General features: G+C 43.4%; 1 protein-coding gene across 3 annotated transcripts in view; it reads left to right on the forward strand.

The window, feature by feature from the left end:
• The window catches only part of LOC310875304 (protein Dok-7-like), a 56,894-nt gene that overhangs the window by 26,906 nt on the left and 5,501 nt on the right, over positions 1 to 24,487 (forward strand). Inside the window, exons 8-12 of one of the 3 annotated variants that reach the window (XM_083788499.1) lie at positions 1,829 to 1,877; positions 5,337 to 5,428; positions 8,300 to 8,369; positions 15,134 to 15,319; positions 23,056 to 24,420. In XM_083788499.1, coding sequence (XP_083644625.1) covers positions 1,829 to 1,877; positions 5,337 to 5,428; positions 8,300 to 8,369; positions 15,134 to 15,319; positions 23,056 to 23,192 — 534 coding nt within the window. In that variant the 3' untranslated portion in view covers positions 23,193 to 24,420. Of the gene's footprint in view, positions 1 to 1,828; positions 1,878 to 5,336; positions 5,429 to 8,299; positions 8,370 to 15,133; positions 15,320 to 23,055; positions 24,421 to 24,487 lie in introns of those variants that run through there. The other 2 variants (XM_083788500.1, XM_083788501.1) reach the window with 2 other exon arrangements.

The raw sequence follows: 24,487 nt of genomic DNA on the forward strand, positions 1-24,487 counted from the left end.
CACCTTTCATATGGTGGCCATTTTGCTCTGATGTCATACTCAAGGATGTGAAGCACCAAGTATGATGTACGAGCATCAGTTATCCACACACTTTGAGGAACTTGGAAGCTTGAAGTACAATAATTCCACTGCCTATAATGCTGCTTTTAAAGGTATATTCAGTGATTTAACTTAATTCAAATATCACTTATTTTTTTGTTTTGTTGTGATAATCCTCTCTACTATAGAGTGTGCTGGCCATATAAGGAGTTCCTCCCTGTCCCCAGTTAACCCCTGGGGGTCAAAAAACCTTAGGTTTCGTTTTTGACTCTCTATCCTGATTGGACGAAAGGCTGGGTCCCACAGCCAAAAACGAAACCTAAGGTTTTTTTGAGTGAAATCACTGAATATACCTTTAACTCTAAGTCATGTGACAATAAACACCAAACCATGAAAATCATGATAAAATGTATTCAAAGCTCCCATTAGTGAGAGAAATCTATGAAAATCTGGGAACTAAATCGTTACCAAGAAATTTCTTCACCAATGTGTTTCTAAATGTGTCTACTAACATGTACTAAAAGTTTGAAATTCAACTCCTGTGGGAAATTGAGTTATTAGCATAATATGTGACCATACCCATAACATCCTATATAAGGCCAAAAAGTCCAAATTTCATCATTCTTTAAGTAGCATGTGACATATGAAACTAGGGGTTCTTCATGATTCTGAATCCATTCCAAGCATTAGTTTTGCACAAAAAACACTCCTTGGGCTAAATTAGGCCATATCCACTTAACGGCTATGGCCGTTTTCCTCCCAAGGAGTGTTTTTTGTGCAAAGCTAATGCTTGTAATGGATTCAGAATCATGAAAACCCCCTAGTTTCATATGTCACATGCTACTGAAAGAATGATGAAATTTGGACTTTTTTTCTTTATATAGGATGTTATGGGTATGGTCACATATTATGCTAATAACTCAATTTCCCACAGAAGTTGAATTTCAAACTTTTAGTACATGTTATTGTTATTAGACACCTTTAGAAACACATTGGTGAAGACATTTCTTGGTAACGATTTAGTTCCCAGATTGGTCAAATACCTGATAAAATGCCCTTGTACTGCATGCCAAGAGAGAGCCAAATGTATCTAAGTGGAGTGCTTCCCTGCCATTGGAAAAACAAAATTGTGAACGGTAATAAATCCATATAAAGGAGCGACGATGACTGTGAACAAGGTGTTGGTGCTGATGAATGCGGTCCAGTTACGTACAGAGCATTTTAATAGAATGGGCCTGCAGTGAACCAGTGAGAATCAAGCAATTATCCCATTCTGAACGGGAAGCTATTTGGTGTCGGCATCATGTTATGCTTTAGCTATTGAAAAATAGCAGATCTACAAGCTCATAGCGCGCCACCGAGTGGTGCGCTACGAGCTTGTAGGTCTGCTATTTTTTTTTAATCGAAGAGCGACTGACATTTTTAGAATCTGATCTCAGGTCAGAATGGGTTAATCAGACCAGTGTGTGTGTCCAGTGGAAACCTCGTATGAATCTGATCTCGGGTCAGAATGGGTTAAGCCCCGTTTCGAGCTTTATAAACATTGTCTGAAAAACATAAAAAGTTAATACCCAAGAGGGTAAATCCCGAGTTGGTGTTGGCTAGACCTCACTCAACAACAACAAAACAAAACATGTTTATTAGAAAACATCAATGCATAACAGAATTAATTATGTTTTTCACAATTCAGTTCAAGAGAGTACTATACGGCTTATGATATCTTCTGTACAAATTAAGCTCAACTGTTATAATTGTTTTATTAATAATTAGTTTCTCCGCCACCTTACAGGGAACACCATACACCCCGGCCAGCTGTGCAGTGGTTCCAGCCATACCAGGTAAGTGCTTTATGTGAGTGCACCCTATAAACATTTGGTTATGGCAAACTATAATGTAAAAGCAAAATGATGCTCAGCCAATAACCGTGCAGAATGACACACCTTTCAGACAATCACAGCGTGCAATATCTGAGGACGCAGTCCGTCCACACATTTCGTCCTCAAACTTTGTCCTCATATTTTGTCCTCAAAGTTTGAGGACAGCAATCTCTAGCTCCATTTCCGTCACCGCTAAACCCCTTATCCCTAAACTTCTTTGCCTTTTTTTTACTATTTTGTTCAACTAGCCAATCTACATTGACACGTTGTGAGCTTGTAGACTGGCCATTTGAACTATTCAAAAATGCTTTGCAAAATAGTAAAAAAAAGGCAAAGAAGTTTAGGGATAAGGGGTTTAGCGGTGACGAAAATGGAGCCCATAGTCCCTGTTCGAATATATGAACACCAAATAATACACAGTGTGGGTAATGTGATTTAATAAATCATATTTGTATGTATTTTGAGGTCTGCTCAGTCTGGGGCTAGGGGAGGGAGTTAAGCGATGAGCTTGGGAAGTTGGGATGGGTCGTTGCACGCTAAGTAAATGATTAGCTCTTTCTTGTGTAGTATTGGCGTGTCCTGGTGCGCAGTTCTGCGTGTCACGCCACTGTGTGAAGGTGGAACTATGTGACCCGTGTAATGGAGGTAACTGAATTCGATAGGCTTAACCAACTGTGGTGTAATGTGATGTACCCGGATGCGCATGCATGCAGTTCGGCGAAAGGTGTCAAATGTGCTAGATTGAGACTAATAAATGGCGTACAGTTTGATAAAGTGAGAAAGGGGGCTCGTTAAGACGGCCATAAGGAAATGGTACACGTCTGTGTGCAAATGCAGCGGCACTGTTGCAGCCAGTTGGTGGTGACAGTTCTTCAGACTGGATATAGGCACACTGCAGTGCAGTTGTGCTCCCGGTCGGTGCGCATTTCCGAACGCACCCAGACATTTCCTCAATTATATGTTGGATTATTAGTTATTATTATTTGTGGCTTTGTGCGGCTCCAGACAAGCATCATGTTCTCAATCCGGCAGATCAAAGTGTCGACAAGTCCCCGTGCAGCTCCGGCACCGCCGCGGCACAACAACAACCCACCAAGATGTTGTTCACCGCCAAGAAAACTGCAGCCTCTTCTCGCTGGCAGGCCGCCGCCGCCCACAGCTTGCGGAAGCACGAGCAGAAGGAAGGTCAGGAAACGTCTCGGCCGAAAAAAGGACGAGAGAGGTTAGCCAGCCTCATATCCGAGCTGCTGAGTTACCCGAAGGCGACAAAGGCCAACCAAATGACCTCGTCGTACGAGTCGATGAGGTCGGCGCTGGGACGCCGACCTGAGTCCACGTTGGCCGACGGCGGGTGCGACGGCGCGGCAGCATCATCGCTCCCGTCGGATTCTCAGCGAGACGAACGATCGGCCCTTTATGAAAAATGCTTCAAGTGCAGAGGGCAGAGCTGTCGCCGTCCCCTACACGTCAGAGCCGCCCCTATGCCAAACGCCTACGCCGAGCACGACGGCTCCACTTTGCACAGCTGTGGGAGGAACTGCACCGTCTTCGGTCAACCCGGCCCGCCGTCCGGGGCCTGGATTAGGAAAACCCGGGAGCGTGAGGTGGATCCTCTACTAGAACAGGTTCTCGGTTCCGGAGGAGCACGGAGCGCGGCCGGAGCTCCTCAGTTTAGGGAGGAGGTGAGCGGTCATTCAGTGACCTTTGAAGGTACGTAAGAGAGGTGCCTCCCTCTATCTCCTCCTCCTTCTTCTTTTTTTTCTTCTTATCTAATTCTTCTTCTTCAACAAAGCCTTCCACATGGCTTTTCTTTTTTGTGTTTTCCTCTTCAAAGTCTTTGTCCCCTGAAGTGGGAATTCTTTTGTTTCTGTCCTCTTGCATCAATAAATACAATCATTTTCCACTTTTTTTTTTTTTTTCTTCCTTCCTTTTGTTCCCTCTAATTACCATTTCTCTCTGCAGTCTGTGTTGTCATGTTGTATTGACTGAGCAGCACGAGGCTATTGTGTTGTTGAACGTCACTGCAAGGTTAATACACTGTAATTAGAGGTGCTATAGGCTGCTAGGCAGAAATACATTGTTCAACTCCACTGACTTGTAATTAGACAATAGTTGTTTTTGCACTGTAAAGGCCACTGATGACCACTATACATACGGGTTGTTATGTCTGTAAACTAAAGGCCTATTCATAGTCTGGATTTTCGGTGGTGAGGTGACCACTGCTTCGGTGGTGAGCTGACCACCGGAGCTGAAATAACGTTGAGCGGTGGTGAGTAAAAACAGAGAGAAGGGCTGAGGGGCGGTGGCGGTGGTGGTTTGCTCTTCACCGCGGCTCGGTGTTGTAGTTCGGTGGTCACCTAACCACCGAAAATCCAGACTATGTATGAGCCTTAAGGCTGGGCATCAATAAAGATAAGAGACTAGATATCGTCTAGAATGTATCGTAATATCATAATATGACATTATTTTATTATTATTTTATTTTATTTTTATTTTTTTTCAAGTCTTATTAAAAGAATTGAGGTAATTGATAAAAACATACTGTGCTATATAGACCTAAGATCTAATGTAACCACACTTGGTGTCGTGCCATTATCCATGACTAATAACTAGGGATGCACCGATCCGGCTTTTTGGCATTCGATACCGATTTTGATACATGGGGGTCCAGTATCTGCCGATACAGAGTACCGATCCGATACCCCCCACAAAGAAACGTAATAACCTATTAAGCTGTATGCCTCACTGTGTGGAGTCTGGAATCATTATTTTGTGTAAGGCAACATCAAGGCTTGACTTAAACATTACTTTCCCAACTTTGTAAAACAAAATGTAACAAACACAGATATAAATGCACTGAATTATTTATTAAATAACTGTGCAACAATTAGACCAGGTCAATGTGTGCGCAGGCTAGCCTGGCTGCATTCCACATGTTATACTGTCAATACTACACTGCTGTGTCACAGAGGAGGTAGAGTTGTTTTCATACTGTAATTACAGATAATTATCGGAACGGATCGGATAATGGATCGGCCACCGATCCGATACCCGATCTAGAATTTTAGCCTGGATCGGCGCCGATCTCCGATACGAGTATCGGATCGGTGCATCCCTACTAATAACAGCACTTTCCTCAAACACGCGAAGGGAGCAGCAGACGGCAAAGTAATGCTATATCCTGTTCTGTCCCCGTTGTTCCCTCAACCTCATTGGTTCCCGTCTTTGCCTCTGCAGGGACCAAGAGGCCAATCACAGTGTACTCCAAAAAAAAATAACACACAATGTAGTATTTGTTCCTTTCTGCCATCTACCTCACCCTTTTCTTTTACACTAGGCCTTTCGGTGCTTTGAGTTTTATTTCCCATGAGCTCATGTGCACCCCCCCCCCCCCCCCCCCATTCTGCCTTCGCCCAACAGATAAGAAGCTGAACATTAAAGAGGAAAGGCACAAAGTTGATCCTGCTTATGAGATCATGGAGAGTCGGGCGGCGCTGGAGAAGAATTCGGAGGTATGTCGTCGTCGTCCCCCAGTTCCCTGTAATCCGCTTTACACTATCGGACCACTCACTCACACACACACACACACACACACACACACACAGTGGCACCGTTATGTCAGTGTGCTGTCAGTTCCAGGGAAATTAGTCCGGAAACATTTTAATACCTACACTGTAAAAAGTAACATGGATGTTACTGTGTGGCTATAGCGCTTATGAAGAATTAAGCTCCATGTTTTTCTTCTTTTTTTTTTAAACAGCACATGTCAGATTAAAGTGTTCTACAATGTGCAGGGATTGCTGATCATGCACTAAATCTAGTATATATCTGAAAAGAATGTGTTGCTTCAGTAACTTGACACACAACGTTATGTTTAATTGGACTATGCACTGATTGCAATGGACAGGTTCCTTTGGCTTTGCGGAATTGTGAAGTGTGGTTGCCGCAGTCGCTTACATAGGCCCCTCCCACTAATATTGTCAGCCAATTACACGGTCTTCTGCCCCTGCAAGGGAATTTATGTCTTTATAAACGATTGCAAAACATATATTGGTTACGTAAACCAACAACAGCCAATTAGCTACTACAAACGTTATGCAAAGCTCGGCCAATTACAGCGGAAGTTAGGTAGGTTAATCCAGAAGAAGAAGAACTAGAAAAAGTGCCCTTCCGGGCACAGGTCTCCACCAGGTTATCCACAGATCCGTGCAGTTAGAGGTAAAAACACTTTTCGGCCAGTTATAGCGCCACCTTGAGGCTGAGTTGAAATTGTTCATGTGGCATTTCGTCCTCGGCCTAGTGGGAATGTGGGTGCACAATTTCACGGAAATCACGCGATGTGTTCATGATTTGCAGCATTTTGTTTGAAACTGAGCACTCCTGTGAACTTTGGAAGCCAATCTTAACCAATCAGGATGGAGTCTGATAAATCTGAAAGACCCGTTTCGTTGAATGGCTCTAGAGAGACTGTGTACCAATTTGCGTGATGTTTGGACAAAATCTGTAGGTGTACTGTGCAAAAACTTGTTTTGCACAAAGCGGCCTCCTGGTGGCGCTATAACAGGCCGTTCTGGAAAGTTTGGGGCAGAGGTTCATGGTTGGCATCCAGGGAGTGTGTGTGCAAAATATGGCATCGAAAAACTTGTTTTGCACAAAGCGGCCTCCTGGTGGCGCTATAACAGGCCGTTCTGGAAAGTTTGGGGCAGAGGTTCATGGTTGGCATCCAGGGAGTGTGTGTGCAAAATATGGCATCGACCGGGTTAACGGTGGCCGAGATTAGCTGTTCACGGACACACGGACACACAAACGGACGGACACGCGGACGGACGGAGTGCAAAACATACTCTCCCCACATGCCTTCGGCCTGGTGGAGACAATAAAGTGTGACAATAACTATAGTCTGGTTGCCCGCTAGTTAGTTACTTTCCACCACTGTAAAAAACAACAACCATACCGTCCTTAAGTTCCTTTACACTGCTGAGGGGGCAATGAATACACAGGTTGCATATTGAAAATCACGTGACGTTACATGTTGAAATGTCCATAACCATTCATTCCTAACGGAGCTATTCATACTGGAGGGTGTAGGGCTGCTACTCACTTGTGCCTGCTGTCTGTACTGTACATGGCTGTGATGAATGGGACAGCTTCGGGATTCGGGAAAGTTGATTAAATAGTCTCTTAATGTTTCAATTCAAGTGATAACGTTCACGTGGGCATGTCCGTCCATCTTTATGATTAGGTTACTGTTGTTGTCTTGGTATTCCTTTCATGCGAAGGAATACTCACCTCCAGTGCATGTGGATGGAGCTGCTGCTGTTGTGTTTGTATTCCACCTTACTCCATCTATCTTGCCCTCTTTTGCCTGTGGTAATTGTCTTGTTTTGACTGTTCAAAGAATCAAAACTCAACTTCATTGCGAGTTTATTGGCGATTGCAGAGCAGGGCTAACAACTGTATACAGCCACAGCGGACATACCGGAGCAAATCCATCTACTCTAGTACTCTAACGTGCAGCCAAAGCAGCCCAGGTTAAACCCTCTATTTCCTGCCTGCGCCGTGAAGGGCCCTTCACAATAAAGCGTCTCCCTTTAACTCCCAATGAACTACATTTTACACTGATTATTATTGACAGGAAATGTAGTCTTAGTTGCGGTAACTTAGCAGCGTCTTTGTGGGAGAGAGAACCAGAGAGAGCGAGAGAGTGAGAGAGAGAGAGAGAGAGAGAGTATACAGTTTACTACCACGCATCAGAGCTGCCGGCCGGCCGGGCCCCCCCACCCTCCCGGGCCCCACAGCAGCTGTTCAGATAGATGCCTGCCACTGATCAGGGATCAGTGCATTGGGCACGGATTGAAAGGCAGCGGTAAGCCTCCGTAGTGATGATGAACCACGTACCAGCCCACGAGATGTTTGGCTGAAGCTCACCGTCACTTGGAAGGCGCTGAGTTTTTGTAAACTCCAAATGCTCGGCTCTCCCTAAAAATAAATAAATAAAAATCACAAGTGAGGGGCGCTCTTATCACGTACATCTTATGTACATCATTCATGACGTGAAATGGACACTATGCCTATTTGCTCAGACGGCGACGCTATGACGTAAAATTCGGCGTTCATTATCAATGGGAAATTTTGTGTACGTTTCTGTAAGGCAAAAATAGACAATAAGCCGGTTTGCTCAGACACTACACTATGACGTAAAATTATCAGTTCATTGTCAATGAGAATGTAATGTTTGCGTTAGAGACTAATAGCTGAATATAGGACATGTATCCAATGAACTGCTGATGAAACGATGTCTGTCAAACCTAAAACATGAAATATTGAAAGTATAGGCTACAGTGTGTTATTCAACAAACAATCCTTTGCTCTATATCTTCCAGACGGAAGACAAAATGAAGTACGAGCTAATGGCTACCTATGGACAGCAGAGACATTTTCACGACGGTGAAGGTGAGTACTTTCTCTCCGGTTTTAGATTTTTTGACGTGGTGTTAGGTTTGGGCACAGGTTAGGTTTGTGTGTGTGTTAGGTTGCGCACAGGTGGTGAAAAACACCCAGCCAGCCACCCACACACACACATAGCTCCGTAAGGGAGTGGTTGCACCACTCAAAAAGGTTTTTGATTTTGGCATGGTTTGGGCATAAGGTCGCTTCTCGCCCTCAGGCATCTTACTGGTTTGTTTACCTCTGTAAATTATAAGCTCATATCTGGGACATTATTGTACATTTTGAAGCTTATTTAAACATATTTAAATACATTTAACAAAGGTATTTTATTCATTTCCATTTTAAAACATTTTCCCCGTGGACCACATGCAGGCTTGAGAAACACTGTGTTAGACTACACTAATTACACTAATCTTACCCCATATCCCCAACCAACACAACAGTGGTCCCCACAGATTGATTCTTAGTCAGGGGGGGTGGTGGTCCCTGGTTCACAATCAGTTGAAAACCCCTGCGATGTTGTAAAAGTGTGACATCTGGTGGCTGAAAGTTGTATATTGTCCCCAGCTTGAAGCTATTTATTGGCCCAGTTGGAAAGAGCGGATATAACAACCTACACATGGAGGGTCATTGAATTGCTGTGTAGGATGTATACATGCATGCATATGCTTATGAGTCACGATTGGATGGTTTACGGTACTTACAGCTGTTAAATTAGCATAGGAAATGCGTCTATTCTGTATAATAGTTGCACCTGGTGCTAATGGAAATCAGAGGAACTTGAGTTGCATTAGAAGCACACACACACACACACACACACACACACACACACACAGTCCCCCGCCTAGGCCATCTGCTGTACAGGCCGTATATAGTTGTGTTTATAGTTGCGTGAGCATAGCAGCCGCTGCCAGCCTTAAGGCATTGCCTGCCATCAGGTCGCCGGGCAAGGCTCACGCCTTGCTGAGCGTCCTGTAGCAACAGTGGCGTGCACAGACATTTAGTAAAGAGGGGCAGGTGCTCAAGTGGAGAAAAAAAGGGGCACCTTGTGCAGCGCGTGGAACCGGCCGGTTGCCTCAATAGTGTGAGATTTATAGATTTTGGGGCCTAAATAATAATAATTAGAAGCTTTTTATCAAGAATTGATAACCATGGTCCACATACTGTACAGTACACACACTGGGTGAACAAATGGGATTGCAAAATTGTGGGATAAAAAATATTTTAGAAAAGGACATTTTTCACGTACACCACGTTGGTGAGTTTAACGTTGTTTAATACAATCAGATGGGACTATTCTGTTTGGATGTACAGTAAGGGCTGTCAAGGCCAGAAACGATGATGTCACGCTCGCTACACACACACACACACACACACACACACACACACACACACACACACACACACAGAAGAGTGCATTCTGCCCAAAATGGGCTTTTGTTGTTTCCCAGCTGGGATCATCACCCTGATACTGTGTTAATGGTGTTGTCATAATGGCAGCCATTAGCGGGCCACTGGCACTGTTGGTTGATGTCTGATCAATTAGGTACCGAAGCCTCTCCCAGACGCTGCAGCCACTGACCCTGAGTGCCAGTATCTATCTAATGGCTTCCTCCCAGTGATTTTACTGGGGCACCCAAGGGGGACACGGATAGCATCAGTACGAGATCTTAGAATCTGTTGTGTTCCTCCTAGTCTAGTCTAGGCTGTTTTTTTTTTTCAGACAGAGAAGTGTACAAGTACTTAATCTTTTGTACTCGCCGAGACCGAGTACTGATACGAGTACTTTTTATTTTCCTTGAGTAAACACTTATTTTACCCCCTTTTCCCTACCATTTAATTTCATTGTCGTGCCTATACACTTAGTTAGTTGTCATTTATGCTTGTTAGATCGGCTGTTTCTGCCGATCTGCTGCAATGTTGGGTCCGATTAGCTCCCGTTGCATTCGTTCAGCCAGGCTAGTGTGAATTGGATGTTTTTGGTACTCTGGTCAGAGTATCGGGGGCCGGTTCCGAGTACCGAGTACGAGTACTTAACCCATTCTGACCTGAGATCAGATTCATACGACGTTTCCGCCGGACACACACTGGTCTGATGAACCCATTCTGACCTGAGATCAGATTCTAGAAATGTCAGTCGCTCTTCGATTTTTCAAAAATAGCAGACCTACAAGCTCGTATCGCGCCACTCGGTGGCGCGATATGAGCTTGTAGATCTGCTATTTTTCAATAGCTAAAGCATAACATGATGCCGACACCAAAATGGGTGCCCGGTCAGAATGGGTTGAGGGTGGTATCGGTATGTAGTGTACCATGGAAATGATTTGATTGTATGAGCATGGAATGTGATGTATGCTAAGAGCGCCCCTCACTTAACACAAGTGCGATTTTATTTATTTATATCATGCTGTTTTGTGGAAGTTTGCCTACCAATTCTGTCCCAGAGATAGCCGTTTTTGTCCCTAGCTGTGACAGCCCAGGGCTGTTCAGAAGATAAAGTGACCTTGAAACATAACCGCTGTAATGAAGAACTCTGTGCCGTCTTGTTTATATGCTGCCCAAATAACAATGTCAAGGCAGCGTTCTCACTTTGAAAACCTGGCGTTAGTGATTCAGACTTGTTGAATAATTAAAGGACTACAATTATTGTTATTTTTAAGTTCCAAGTGCCACATGTCCATTTCCCCCCTAGGCAACTGCTTCCAAAACTGTGTTAGAAAGGTGTATTACAACACAATCAGTAGCTCATGAAAAGAAAAATCTATTTGATTTTAAATGGGTTTGCTAGTTTTTCTTTTATTTTTTATTATTATTGCAATATTGATTTGCCAGTGGCAAGATTTAACAAGTTAAAAAACATAGAATCTACAATACATGCTCGGAACAAGGTTTTGACAAAGATTAAACAAAGTTTTAGTTAAAGGAGAATTCCATACTAAAAGGCTTTCTTACCTTTCTTTGTAGTCGTTACGTCCCCACCAAAGAGGTCCAGGTGTTATTTTGTGCAAAAGCTCCTTATTGGCTATTTCCCCTACCATAAGCCCTCAATGAATTGCATTGAATTGAATGGGAATTGAATGGGGCTATGGGGTGTTGTGCTAATTCGCTTTTTTCCATCGCTCAAAATTATAATTTCTTTGTATATATCCTCTCTTCATAATGTAAATAATATCCCAAGCGGCACACTTTACTACTTCTTTCGATGGAAATAAGCGAATTAGCACAACACCCCATAGCCCCATTCAATTCCCATTCAATGCAATGCAATTCATTGAGGGCTTATAGTAGGGGAAATAGCCAATAAGGAGCTTTTGCACAAAAAAAACACCTGGACCTCTTTGGTGGGGACGTAACGACTACAAAGAAAGGTAAGAAAGATAAGAAAGCATTCTAGCATGGAATTCTCCTTTAACTACAACCTTGCACCTGGCCGCTGACAAACGGCGCTCCCCGAAATCCTGTGTAATTGGAACACTGGCAGAGCTGAGAGCTAGGCCAGAAAACGGTAGATAGAAGCTGGAAATAAACACAAAAGATTGTATACTGTGTGGGTGAGACAAACAAACCCCACACGGTTCATTAAACCATGTCAACATAATAGAACTAATGCAGAACACGACAAAAAACAGAGGCATATGGTGAACTGAGTACACACACACCCAATGAACCACATGGGAGGAATACAGGAACGTGTGTTTGTGTGTGCGCAAATACACTCCTTGGGGACCAACTTGCATTCAGGGAACGATGCAAGTTGGGAATGAATGCCCCATCTGGTTACGCAACAGGCTTACTCCATGTTGTTGTCAGAGTACCCATTGTAGCAGTATACCCAGTGCACTACCACGCGACAAATCCACTAAATATGGAGATAAAGCCGCATACCTGATGATATCAGAAACATTGTGTTGACGTACTTGAGAATATGCAAATGGCGTTCCATTGTACACTTATATGTGACTACATTTTCATGTCATATGACAGCAGGGAATCATAGCTTCAAATAGAGATATTGGTTGTTCAGTTTGACCAACCAGTTTTGGAGATATGGTTTATAGAGTGATGTCTTGCAGAAAACAGCGAGTTGAGAAAACGGGCTTGAAAGGTTCACTTCTGTGGTCTCTAACATTACACCTATAGTTACATGTTTAAGCATTTATTTCATATTTACATGTCAATTCCAGCTCTGACACTTATTTCAGACATGCTCTAGTATAGCTCGAGTTTGCGCGATGGCAGGCCCTCAGTCGAATCTGGTCACATATTTGCATAGTGGCACATGTAAGCTCGGTCTCAATCCGTGAAGCCAATGTGGGAAGCTGATGCCGCCTACACCGCCAAACACACAGAGCTTCGGTGCATATCCTCCATAGATCTACAGTCAGACGGACGGATACAGATATCCTTGTTTTTTGGGGGAGTTCTCGGGAACTCCATGAGATGGGAGTCGGACTCGGCACACAGACGGCCCCATAGGAGCGGTATGCTCTTTGTACGTTTGATAGGAAAAGCTCACCTGTTAAGATGGATTGAGATAGCTTTCCACGTTTTATTCTTCAAAAAGGAAAAAAAACTCCCGCACACTGTCTTCAACTGCAGTTGAAGACTTTATCATGGGCACACAGCACAACAGGTTTCTGTCTATTCGACCTTCATCTTTTAGATTATTTTATCCTTTTTCAGTCAGTCAGGCACTTGTCTGTGTGTGCAGACAAGTGTGCAAACCTTTGCCTTTGCCTTGCTTTTCATTTTTATTCTTCAGAGTTTCGTGAAAGCACTATTTACTCAGTTTATTTGTGTTTCGTCTTATCAGCCATAAATGGAACGCTCCGTTGAACTTGTATCTCAGTCAGCGAGACCAGTGGAATTACGTTTAGGGCAGACAAGATGTGTTCATTGTCGTCTCCCCTGTGCACAGACGAGTGCCGGACGAGTAGGATACAAAGGCTGAAAGGCATGCATTTACATTCCAATGGGTGATTAAGGGTCGCGCCGTCGCGCTCTACCGCAACGGCCAATCAGCTGTCCACTAATAGTTCTCAGGTCTTGTTTTTGTCCTCTCTTTTTTCTCATTATATGGATTTTGGCCAACAGGCCAGAAATGGATTTGCCTTATTGTAGATACGCCTCTGAGCGAGACGTTAACTTTAAATTAAGTCATGTCAGATAACAGCCCAATTTTTGTGAAGATGTATGAAAGTAGCTGTGTTCACACTAGTTGCACAAATTACATGACGTTATTTTGCATTATATTTAAGCTGTGTGAGTGCTGTGCAAAATGTAAGTGTCTTGCTAGTTTTCCAGACTTTTATGTCGATCACTTTTACAAAATGTTCTAGTAAACATGAAATATTCAAATATTGTATAATAATGTGAAATATCTTATCACCTATTATAATTGTATGGATTTAGTAAAGCGATGAATGTTGTGGCTGCATAGAGATGAATAATTTATTTTATTTTTTACTACATTTTTGCAACACATTACATTTTTTCACCCAGTTGTCAACTGTCAATTAAGGATTGAGATTAATAATTTATAATAGGAATATAATTGTTCCTTTTTAGCTGTATTACGTGGTATTTGCCAAGTAATGCCACCTACCTGGAATTCGTCCTCTGCGTTTCCCCAGTCTGACTGTTTGGAGCAGTGGGTAACAGAAGAACGCAGGGATCAGTGTCTTACCCAAGGACACTTCAGCTCTAAGCCTTTAGGGGGGATTTGAACCGAGGACCTTCCAGTTCCTAGAGAGCCGCTCTACTTCCAGAGCCACATGCCGCGGCCGTTCCTTATGATGCTAGGTCATCATTGGGATAATCCCCCAGACAGTTGTACAATAGGATTTTGTGTAACAAATCGGAATTATCTCAATTTGCTTTGCGCCACTGGATGCTTGCATCAAATCGATTGGACAAATTGACGGGACTGATTATTTTGTCATGGTGGTGTTGAAACTATTTGTTTCGTCAATCGATTAATGATTTTTAAAATACAAGGATTAAGCTTCGCTTGCTTTGTCTGAACAGTTCCATCTACACCGGCATAACACCTTGAGGGCCCGGGCCTATTTAATCCATTAACCGATCCATTAACATTAACATTAACATGAACGGGCACCCATTTTGGTGTCAGCATCATGTTATGCTTTAGCTATTGAAAAATAGCAGATCTACAACTCATATCGCGCCACCGAGTGGCGCGATACGAGCTTGTAGGTCTGCTATTTTTTTTTAATCGAAGAACGACTGACATTTTTTTTTATCTGATCTCAGGTCAGAATGGGTTCATCAGACCAGTGTGTGTCCGGCGGAAACCTCGTATGAATCTGATCTCAGGTTAGAATGGGTTAATAAAATGTGCCCATCGTCAACAAGCGCCTCTAGGCTGTAGACTAGAGCGATGCGATCAGTTTTCATAGCACTGATTTGACGGAGATTATCAATCTCCGTCTCGGGCGCATGACCGTGCACTTTAACTTGACGGTGATTTACGTCATGGGTCCCGATGGTGTTAAAGAAACCTCTGTCACACAGAACGTACTGTATCTACAGGAGAGCTACTGTATGTCACTCTGATTTACATTTCGTTACTCCTGCGTTGGAAGGGCCAGTTGTCACTTTTCTTGTTGCCTTGCTCATAAATAAATAAATTTATATTTTTACACCAAAAACCGAGTGCCTTCATCTGGCCTTGGAATCTTTTTCTGCCTTTTTATACCTTTTGGGAATTAAGCAGGACTATACTTTTGAAAACCTTTTTTTGGCAGGGCCAGTGTTCGTGTTCCCGCCAGAGATGCCGTTCCCCGACAGGCCCCGCGGCGGTGACGGCGTGACCTACGTCAACATCCCCGTCAGTCCCACGTCCAAGAAGGAGCTCAACTACATGGAGCTGGAGCTGCAGGAGAGCAGCCCTGGGATCAGGGGGGCTGCCGGTGCACATCTTCCTCCACAGAGTAAGAACACTGGGCCTTCTGGCCTTGTGCATAGTCTGATCTCCTATGAATAGACATTTAACCCATTCTGACCTGAGATCAGATTCTAAAAATGTCCTTCTACATCCTGACAGTTTTCTGAAAAAGCTATGTTTCTATGTCAGTCTTTCTTCGATTTTTCCAAAAATAGCAGACCTATGAGCTTGTATATCTGCTATTTTTCAATAGCTAAAGCATAACATGATCAAAGTCAAAGTCATACGATTTGTCGCACACGTTACCGCCGTGAAATTTGTTCTCCGCATTTGACCCGTCTCTTGGAGCGGTGAGCGGCAGCCGCGCTAACACCAAAAGAGGTTCCCCTCTTCACCTAATCGCTTTGGGAAAGTACTTTTTGTCAAAGGTTTGCCTATTTTTAGCCAAATATTTGCCTATTATTTAATTTCTGACATGCCCAGATCAGGGACGCTATAGGGTACATCTGGTTAAAGGGGAATTTAGCAGACTTTGAACCTAAATCCCATTTTTTAGATCGTATTGTGCGTTCGCATTTCACAGGAGAAATTCACACTAGGCGATCTCCTCAAATCAACGCAATGGAATTTATCTTCTAATCTGCAAGGATTCCCTGTAAGACCTCCATTGGTTAGTATACCTGTCGAGTGTCGAAGTAATCATGCAATTACGCTTTCCTTTCCTGACGAGCATTAACTTGGAATTTTAGGGACTTTTGATATAAAAAATACACAAAGAATATTTTTGTCCCCATTATGACCGCAGATACAGTATTCTCTAAATGTGCATTTAAACTAAGTGTTTACATTGTTGTAATTGTACTACAACAGTGTCGGCGCGCCCTGAAAATAGCAGATCTACAAGGTCAGATCATGTCACGGATGTGATGCACTGTCAGCTTGTAGACCTGCTTTTTTTGGCGAAACACTTTTGTATGATGGATCATAGATTAAGTGTTAAGCCATCTCCCATTCAGCATTATGGCTGTCTAAAACATAGATGTATATTAAAGCCAGTTCTCTTTTAAGAAGCGGTTACTTAGACCCCTAAACCGTTAAGCTCTGAAGTTAAAACCATTTTGACCTGAGATCAAATTCAAAAAATGTTTTCTGAAAAAGCTATGTTTCTATGTCAGTCGTTCTTTGATTTTTCAAAAATAGCAGACCCTACAAGCAGATCTTCAAGCTCGCTATGAGCTTGAAGATCTGCTATTTTTCAATAGCTAAAGCATGACATGATGCTAACACCAAAAGGGGTTCCCGCCCCCAAAATGGGTTAAACCATTTTGAGTTATGGCTGTCTAAACTATAGATGTACAGTATATACCTTTTTTGTGCTAAAAACGTGTATACGCGTCCTCAATACAATACGCGGGGTGCTAAGGATGTTTATATGCGTCTTTTGGTCCTTTTTAATGATATACAATGGGATTGCTGTAATCCATTTTTGAACAGCTCCCGTCGCTAGGCTAACGCATTGTTCAGTGCTCCTGGACATGTTTTGCGCATCACGCGTGCAGCCATTCACTTCCTTGTTTACGGCAAGGAAGCTCTTAGAAGGAAGTGAAGTGGTCACGTGACTGGGCTGCGCCATGACACTTTCATGGACACTTTCATGGGAGCCAAACTCACACCGGTAGTGCAATGAATACATGGCAGTGAATGGAGCCGGCTGGACCAGCTCATAACAAACATTATACATGAACGATTGCGAGCTTTGTCATATAATTGGTTCAGGAATATGAAAGAAGACATAAGTGATATCACATGTTTTTTCCGAGTGGTTGTTTTTCGACTTAATAACTATTTATTTTTATTGAGGTATTTATAGAAGAGCACATAGTAAGTTTTCTGCCTGGGCTGCTCTCTGCTCTTTGAAAAAATAAATCACATGAAGTAGTATGCACATCAAAAAATAAGACAGCCTAAAATAACGTGTTATATATATTATTCTATTTTCCAGAAGCGATCACTTTACAAAAGGTCTCAGTCATTCATAAATAATGTTTGTTCATGAGCTGGTCACTGAGCTCTCATTGACTCCAATGCATTCTGCCGAACTTCCGGGTGTAGTTTGGCTCCCATGAAAGTGTCCATGAAAGTGTCATGGCGCAAGCCCAGTCACGTGACCACTTCACTTCCTTCTAAGAGCTTCCTTGGTTTACGGCAAGGACTGTCTAAAAAGGACGAGACGCGAAGACAACATGGCGTCGTACGGGCGACGCCATGTTGCTCCATGGAAGGAAAGAAACCTGCGCAATTGGCTATATGCAGCCGACACTTCCTCGTTCAGCTTCCTTTGGTCTCAACTGCGCATGTTTCTTTCCTTCCATGGAGCACCATGTGAGCGTCCCGTCCTCTTTAGACGGTCCTTGGTATACGGGCAGAAAAAAACTGTCTATTATCTCTGAATCTATGGCGCTCTCCATGGTTTCGATCAGAACGGCAATGTGCTGTCCTAATTTATGACTTAACCAAGCATCTCATTTGGAATATATAAAGAGAGATGAGACTTGACGGCACGAGATAGTAATGGAAGATTATACCTCCCGGTTTTTGGGGGCAATGGAAGGCAGGGCTTTCCAGAGTAGAATCTGCCCATCTGCTTGGCACTCTAGCGCTTTTATTTTGACAAACTCTGGCAGCATAAATAAATGTTAAAGCCAAAATGGGGTACTCAGACCCCGGTAGACCCGTTAACATTTAACTCCCATTTCAAATAAACAACCCAAATCTATATCGATACTAAGCCAGCACAGAAAGAGCCTCTTGGTACGTCACAACCCATAATTCTATTTTGCTTAATCAAGAGTTACGGGAATTGTCCCCTACTAAATGACGTCTGATTTGCTCTTGTCTCACGAAGCAGCTGGGGTCCGTGTCATCAGATATGCAACAGCAGGATGCAATTGACAGAGAAGTCGGCTAATAGCGTCATTGTACTCAGGAATAAGAGGACCGCTTGAGCCTCGAGTTGGGAGAAGTTAATATCCAATGTTGGTGATACAGTTTATCTGGCAGCACGTGGCGTCGTTTATCTGTCAACGAGGAAGAAGGACGCCACATCAAGGGGGTCAGAGGGCATTTGCAGTCACAGCTGTGAATTCACTCACTCTAATGGGATCATCCTCTGGTTTGGGGTCTGGTTGATGAGTAGTTTTTATTTCTCTATTGGCCCTCTTATCTTTGACTATCCCATTCTGACCTGAGATCAGATTCTAAAAATGTCTATTACATCCTGACAGTTTCATTATTAACCCATTCTGACCTGAGATCAGATTCTAAAAGTGTATTTTTCAAAAATAGCAGACCTACAAGCTCGTATCGCGCCACTCGGTGGCGCGATATGAGCTTGTAGATCTGCTATTTTTCAATAGCTAAAGCACAACATGATGCCAACACCAAAATGGGTGCCCGGTCAGAATGGGCTATAAGAGCTAAGCGAACCGTACTGTGTTGTGCAACATATTTGATATTTCACAGGTTTCTGGATGTTTCCATATATACGCTGCGGCTCTGTTTCAGCTAAAGGTTCTCAAAATCACATTTTTTGCCATGCTCGGGAGGAGGTAGTGCTAACCCAATCTAAAAATTTGAAATGAGAAGATCTACAAGCTCACAAACTTTGCAATGTGACGCGTTGTGAGCTTGTGGCTATTTACCCTTTTTTAACCCATTTTGGGGCGGGAACCCCTTTTGGTGTTAGCATTATGTTATGCTTTAGCTATTGAAAAATAGCAGATCTACAAGCTACATAGCGCGCCACCGAGTGGCGCGCTGTGAGCTTGTAGATCTGCTATTTTTGAAAAATCGAATAACCACTGACATAGACACATAGCTTTTTCAGAAAACTGTCAGGATGTAGAAGACATTTTTTTTATCTGATCTCAGGTCAAAATGGGCTTAATTTGTTGGGGTTATGGACGGTTGTGGGTGACTCTTTGTAGTGGAAAAGTGAAATGCACTTCAAGCACTCGTCATGTTTACCTCTCCACACACACACACCTCTGTGTGGCCACTGCTATGGTACCCTATCCCATTCTGACCGGGCACCCATTTTGGTGTTGGCATCATGTTATGCTTTAGCTATTGAAAAATAGCAGATCTACAAGCTCATATCGCGCCACCGAGTGGCGCGATACGAGCTTGTAGGTCTGCTATTTTTTGAAAAATTGAAGAACAACTGACATTTTTAGAATCTGATCTCAGGTCAGAATGGGTTAATCAGACCAGTGTGTGTCCAGTGGAAAACTCGTATGAATCTGATCTCAGGTCAGAATGGGCTATTGGCTCACCTATGCCAGTAAAGAGCCCCCCTGTGGAAGGAGGTAGCACATCCATCCACTCCTCCCATTCCAACACCCCGGCCCTGCTGACAGATGCTGACACAGTGACAGCCGTAATGCTTGCATTCAATTCAATTAGCCTTTATTGTCTCCGAGGAGACAATAAGACAGCGTTATATACATTACATACTGTACATACATACACACACAGTTCACAGTACAAAAAATACAGTTCATAGTACAAATCCTTATCCTTATCCTACCCACACTGTGCAAATATATCAAGGTTCAAGTATTGCAGTGTTGCACTCTCCCAGTAGTTAGTTATCTGTTATTGAGTGCTTTGATTGACAGTGGAACAAAAGAGCTTGCAGAATGGCGTCTGGCAGACGATACAGTCTGCCAGACGGCATCAACTCATATTCTTTAAGGAGGATGTGGTTCTGGTCTCGGGTGATTTTGAGGCCCTGCTTCCTCACTGTACTCTCAAATATCTCTTGAAGAGGACATGGGGGGGGCTGCATGCCTATGATTTTCACCAGCGCTCTTGACTAGGTTTTGAAGTTGGGATTTGAGTTTGACGGACAGGTTACCAAACCATGTGGTGATGCCCATAACGGATAATGGATTCTATGTTTGTTATGTTGGAACAGTAGCATGCTGTTTGTTTCCACGCCATGGACCCTGAGCCTTCTCAGAAAGGACCCTAAGCCTTCTCAGAAAGTTCGTGCGCTGGTTAATTCGGGAACAGACGGAGTCAACTTGGTTTGGCCCAGTTTAACTGAGAATCAAAATAAATACCCAAGTACTTATATGAGGTCACCTGTTCCACACTCTCCTCGTGGATGAGGGTTGGGCTGTGATCCCCCACAGACCTTGGATCCAAGATCATCTCCTTTGTTTTTTGTAACATGATGCCACTCAATGTCGAGGGACTTTTTTTCTCAGCCCTCCCAACTGGAGGTGAAGCATCATTATTGTTGAACCCAGCAGGTGATGGCAATAATACTAATCGCTGTAGTCTTACCGTGCATTGCATGGAAACTCCTGTCGGTCGTTAATTTGTTTGGGTTATGGAAGGTTGTGGGTGACTCTTTGTAGTGGAAAAGAAAACACACAACTCGAGCACTCGTCATTTTTTACCTCTCCACAGTCCACACACACACCTCTGTGTTGTCACTGCTATCGTATTGGCTCACCTATGCCAGTAAGGAGCCTGGGACTTTTCTCTTCCCTCTAACATTTCCTCGTATTTCCAGTTATTTAAATTATATCATCACGCACAATCTTCCAGTACATAACCTAACCGTGTCGACTAGATTTGGAAGACATTTTGAAGCTCTTGCTACTGAAGCGATCAATTATTTATATGGAGAAATCCCGTCATTTAACATGCATCTCAATGGGTTGAGAAACGCAGTGGAATTGGTGGGGCTTAGCGAAGGGTCAATTCCAGCTTGTATGAAAACCTCATTCTTGCTGTCAGTTATTTTTAGCCCAAGCCTTTATATTTTTCTCGCTCATTTCTTAGTAGAAAAACGTCCTCATGCACATCTACGGTGAGACAGCCTATATTATGACCGCTTACAATACTTTAAACGGGACAAAAAGAAAGATGGGAAAAAAGTATCAAAACCCAGAGGTATAAAACCAAAAAAAAAATCACATTTAATAGAAGTTTGTCATTTAAACCTTTGGGGGCTAAGGTATCGCAAGTAAAGATCCAATACGTTTCAAAGAGTGGAGAGAACTGTAGTTTGTGATAGTTCCGACTTCTTGTCCTGTTTTTTACTCTTTTTTTTTAATTATTATATAAACGAGAGCGGGGTTTCTGAAATTCCAATTCCCTCCACTCTTTGTCAACAAACGTGGGAGAAACATATAGATTCTATCTTTAAAGGTAATTTTCCAAGTGCCAGCGCAACCCACACAAACCCTACTCAGCCCTATTCCATATGGCATCTCCCCCTGTGGAAACTGCACTCAATGTAACAACACCAACAAAGCTAAGGTTTTCTATTACCGATTTAAACGGGCAAAACATTCCCTATCAAAAGTGTTATCACGTGCGCATGCGCCCACGTGATTTATATGCTGTGCTGTCCCTGTGGTCTGGCCTATAATGGCAAGACCAGTAGACCAGTAGGAAACTCAAAACACGCATCAGTGAGCACAAAAGCTCCATTCGCATGTGTCGTCTTATTGGTGTATTTGGAGGTTATACCTGTAATCTACCAATACATTTGTTAGGTTATTATGCCCTCCAGGGACACAGCTTCCTGGCTTGTATTCAGTACACCTTGTATATGCACAGTATAGGTATTTAACTTTTATTCTTGTTTATAATACTTTCTCTACTGATTGATATAAATGTTTTGTATGAGAATGATCCTTTTTTTTATCATGCAAACAATATACCACCTGTACACAAAACGCACCTCGTCCCTCTCCATAGTAACGGATCTGATTTATCCTAGATTTGTATATATATACTGTCAGTCGCCTCTTTATTCCCGATGAAGGTCTGACCAACCAAAACATTGCTGCTTAACCCATTCTGACCTGAGATCAGATTCATACGAGGTTTCCACCGGACACACACTGGTCTGATTAAACCCATTCTGACCTGAGATCAGATTCTAGAAATGTCAGTCGCTCTTCGATTTTTCAAAAATAGCAGACCTACAAGCTCGTAGCGCGCCACTCGGTGGCGCGCTATGAGCTTGTAGATCTGCTATTTTTCAATAGCTAAAGCATAACATGATGCTGACACCAAAATGGGTAGCCTACCCGTTCAGAATGGGTTACATACAATTCTATACGAAGACAGTGCAGGATTCCAGTCTTTTCCTACTTTTGCTCATTTCTCCCACACATGGACATACACTTGATGTCACCAAGCATGTTGAGCTACTATTCATTAGCTACAGTGACTGCTAGTGTGAACGCAACATACTTTGAGAGTCGCTAGGACGCCGACAAATATCACCTGGTTTCCCTTTCACCAAACAAAGCCAATCGTGTCGCATAGTCGACTGGACCGGACGCGATGCACCGCGGTGGAATCAAACCTCCGCAGTGGTGGACAGTTGGGCTACTTTCCTTTCAAAATCTTTTCATTTTCATTTCATGACAGTATTGGTCAGATTTTAGTATCAGTGACTGAGGTAAACAAACATACTGTATGAATCACAGAGATCGTGGGCAGACATAATGAAAAGACTATGTTATTGTGCAAAACATGCCCCTTCAAGACAAAAGAAAAACATTTTCTCCCCTTCCAAGTCCCAATTTAGTATAGCCAATTCCCAATTCCCCGGCCTCTCTACAAGCACTCCGTCTCTGCTAACCCCCAGCAGTGATTGTGCCCGAGATAGAATGTTGCAGGCGGTGCAGGAAGAGAACCAATGACGATGTTATAATGGAGCAAATATATTGTATTGTTTCTCAACAACAGGGAAAAGTTCCTCCAAGTATGCCCAGATTGACATCACCGCCACGGAGACGGCCCACAAAGTAGGAACTCAGCATGCCCTCTGTCGAGAGGAAGGCCTCCACACGCTGGACCTGAGAAGGCGAGGCGTGCCACAGTGACCTCTCTACGTCGTCCTCAGGCGGTTGTCCATGCATCTGGCCTGCAGCTCCTTTGTGCTTTCTGCACCAGCATCTTTCTTTAGTACGTCCACGTAGGTAGGTGTGCAGGGACGTCCTCTCGATCGATGCCCGTGTGTTGGTTCCCACGGTACAAGCTTTTTGGCCGGGAGTTCTTGGTGTCTGTGGCAGTGGCCAGCTATAGTCTCATCCTCCTTACTGCCATCTTCTCTGATACACTTGGTAATGCCCCGTACAGACGCTTGTTGGTGATGTGCTCGTCCTGGTTGATGTTAAGTACCACACGTAACATTCTGGTGTTGCACCCGTCCAGGGATTTCTGATCAGCATCATCAGGGACGTGCAGAGTGTTCAAGAGGCGGGGGGCTGAAATCCTGTAAGAGGGCACTTTTGGACAAAAATAGCAGATCTACAAGCCTACAACGCGTCGCACTGCGACGCGTTGTGAGCTTGTAGATCAGCTATTTTCCGGGAGCAACCCAGCACTCTTTAGCTAGTGGTGATGCGGTGTAACGACATGGATTTCTAAACCAATTTGTTCAATGCAAAATGCTGCGTTCAAGTTCAAGAGACTTCGGGGAAAAAAGGAATTCTCATTGAATGCTGCCTTTCCGGTATGGTATGCAAAGGAGTGGCATATATCAATACTTGGTTGGGAATCCCTTTGCCTTCATCACTGCCTCGATACGCCTAGCCCTGGTCCAGTGCTTACAGCGAGTCTCTGTCTGACGCCCTGTGGAAGTCCCTTCCGCAGCCCTCTAGAACATTTCTCACTCCCGTGCGAGTGTTTACAATTCCCAGCAAATAAACAAAACGATGTAACTACTCACCAACACAAAGCCTGCTAGACCTTAAGGTAAAAGTCTATTCTCGAATCTGGGAAGCATCTCAGGTCCCCAGCTTCTCTCTAAAATGCACTTTGTGCCATTTTAATAACGCAATGTACCCTGAATTTACCGGGGCAGAGTCATTTCTTCTACTACGGCATTTCTGGGTTTTGCCTGCGCCGATTTGGTTGTATTCATTTTATTTAACCCATTCTGAACGGGCACCCATTTTGGTGTTGGCATCATGTTTTGCTTTAGCTATTGAAAAATAGCAGATCTACAAGCTCATATCGCGCCACCGAGTGGCGCGATACGAGCTTGTAGGTCTGCTATTTTTGAAAAATCGAAGAACGACTGACATAGAAACATAGCTTTATCAGAAAACTGTCAGGATGTAGAAGACGTTTATAGAATCTGATCTCAGGTCAGAATGGGTTAATGATTACATTA

Source organism: Protomyctophum parallelum (assembly GCF_964188405.1).
Source record: "Protomyctophum parallelum genome assembly, chromosome: 18".
Lineage (NCBI taxonomy): Eukaryota > Metazoa > Chordata > Actinopteri > Myctophiformes > Myctophidae > Protomyctophum > Protomyctophum parallelum.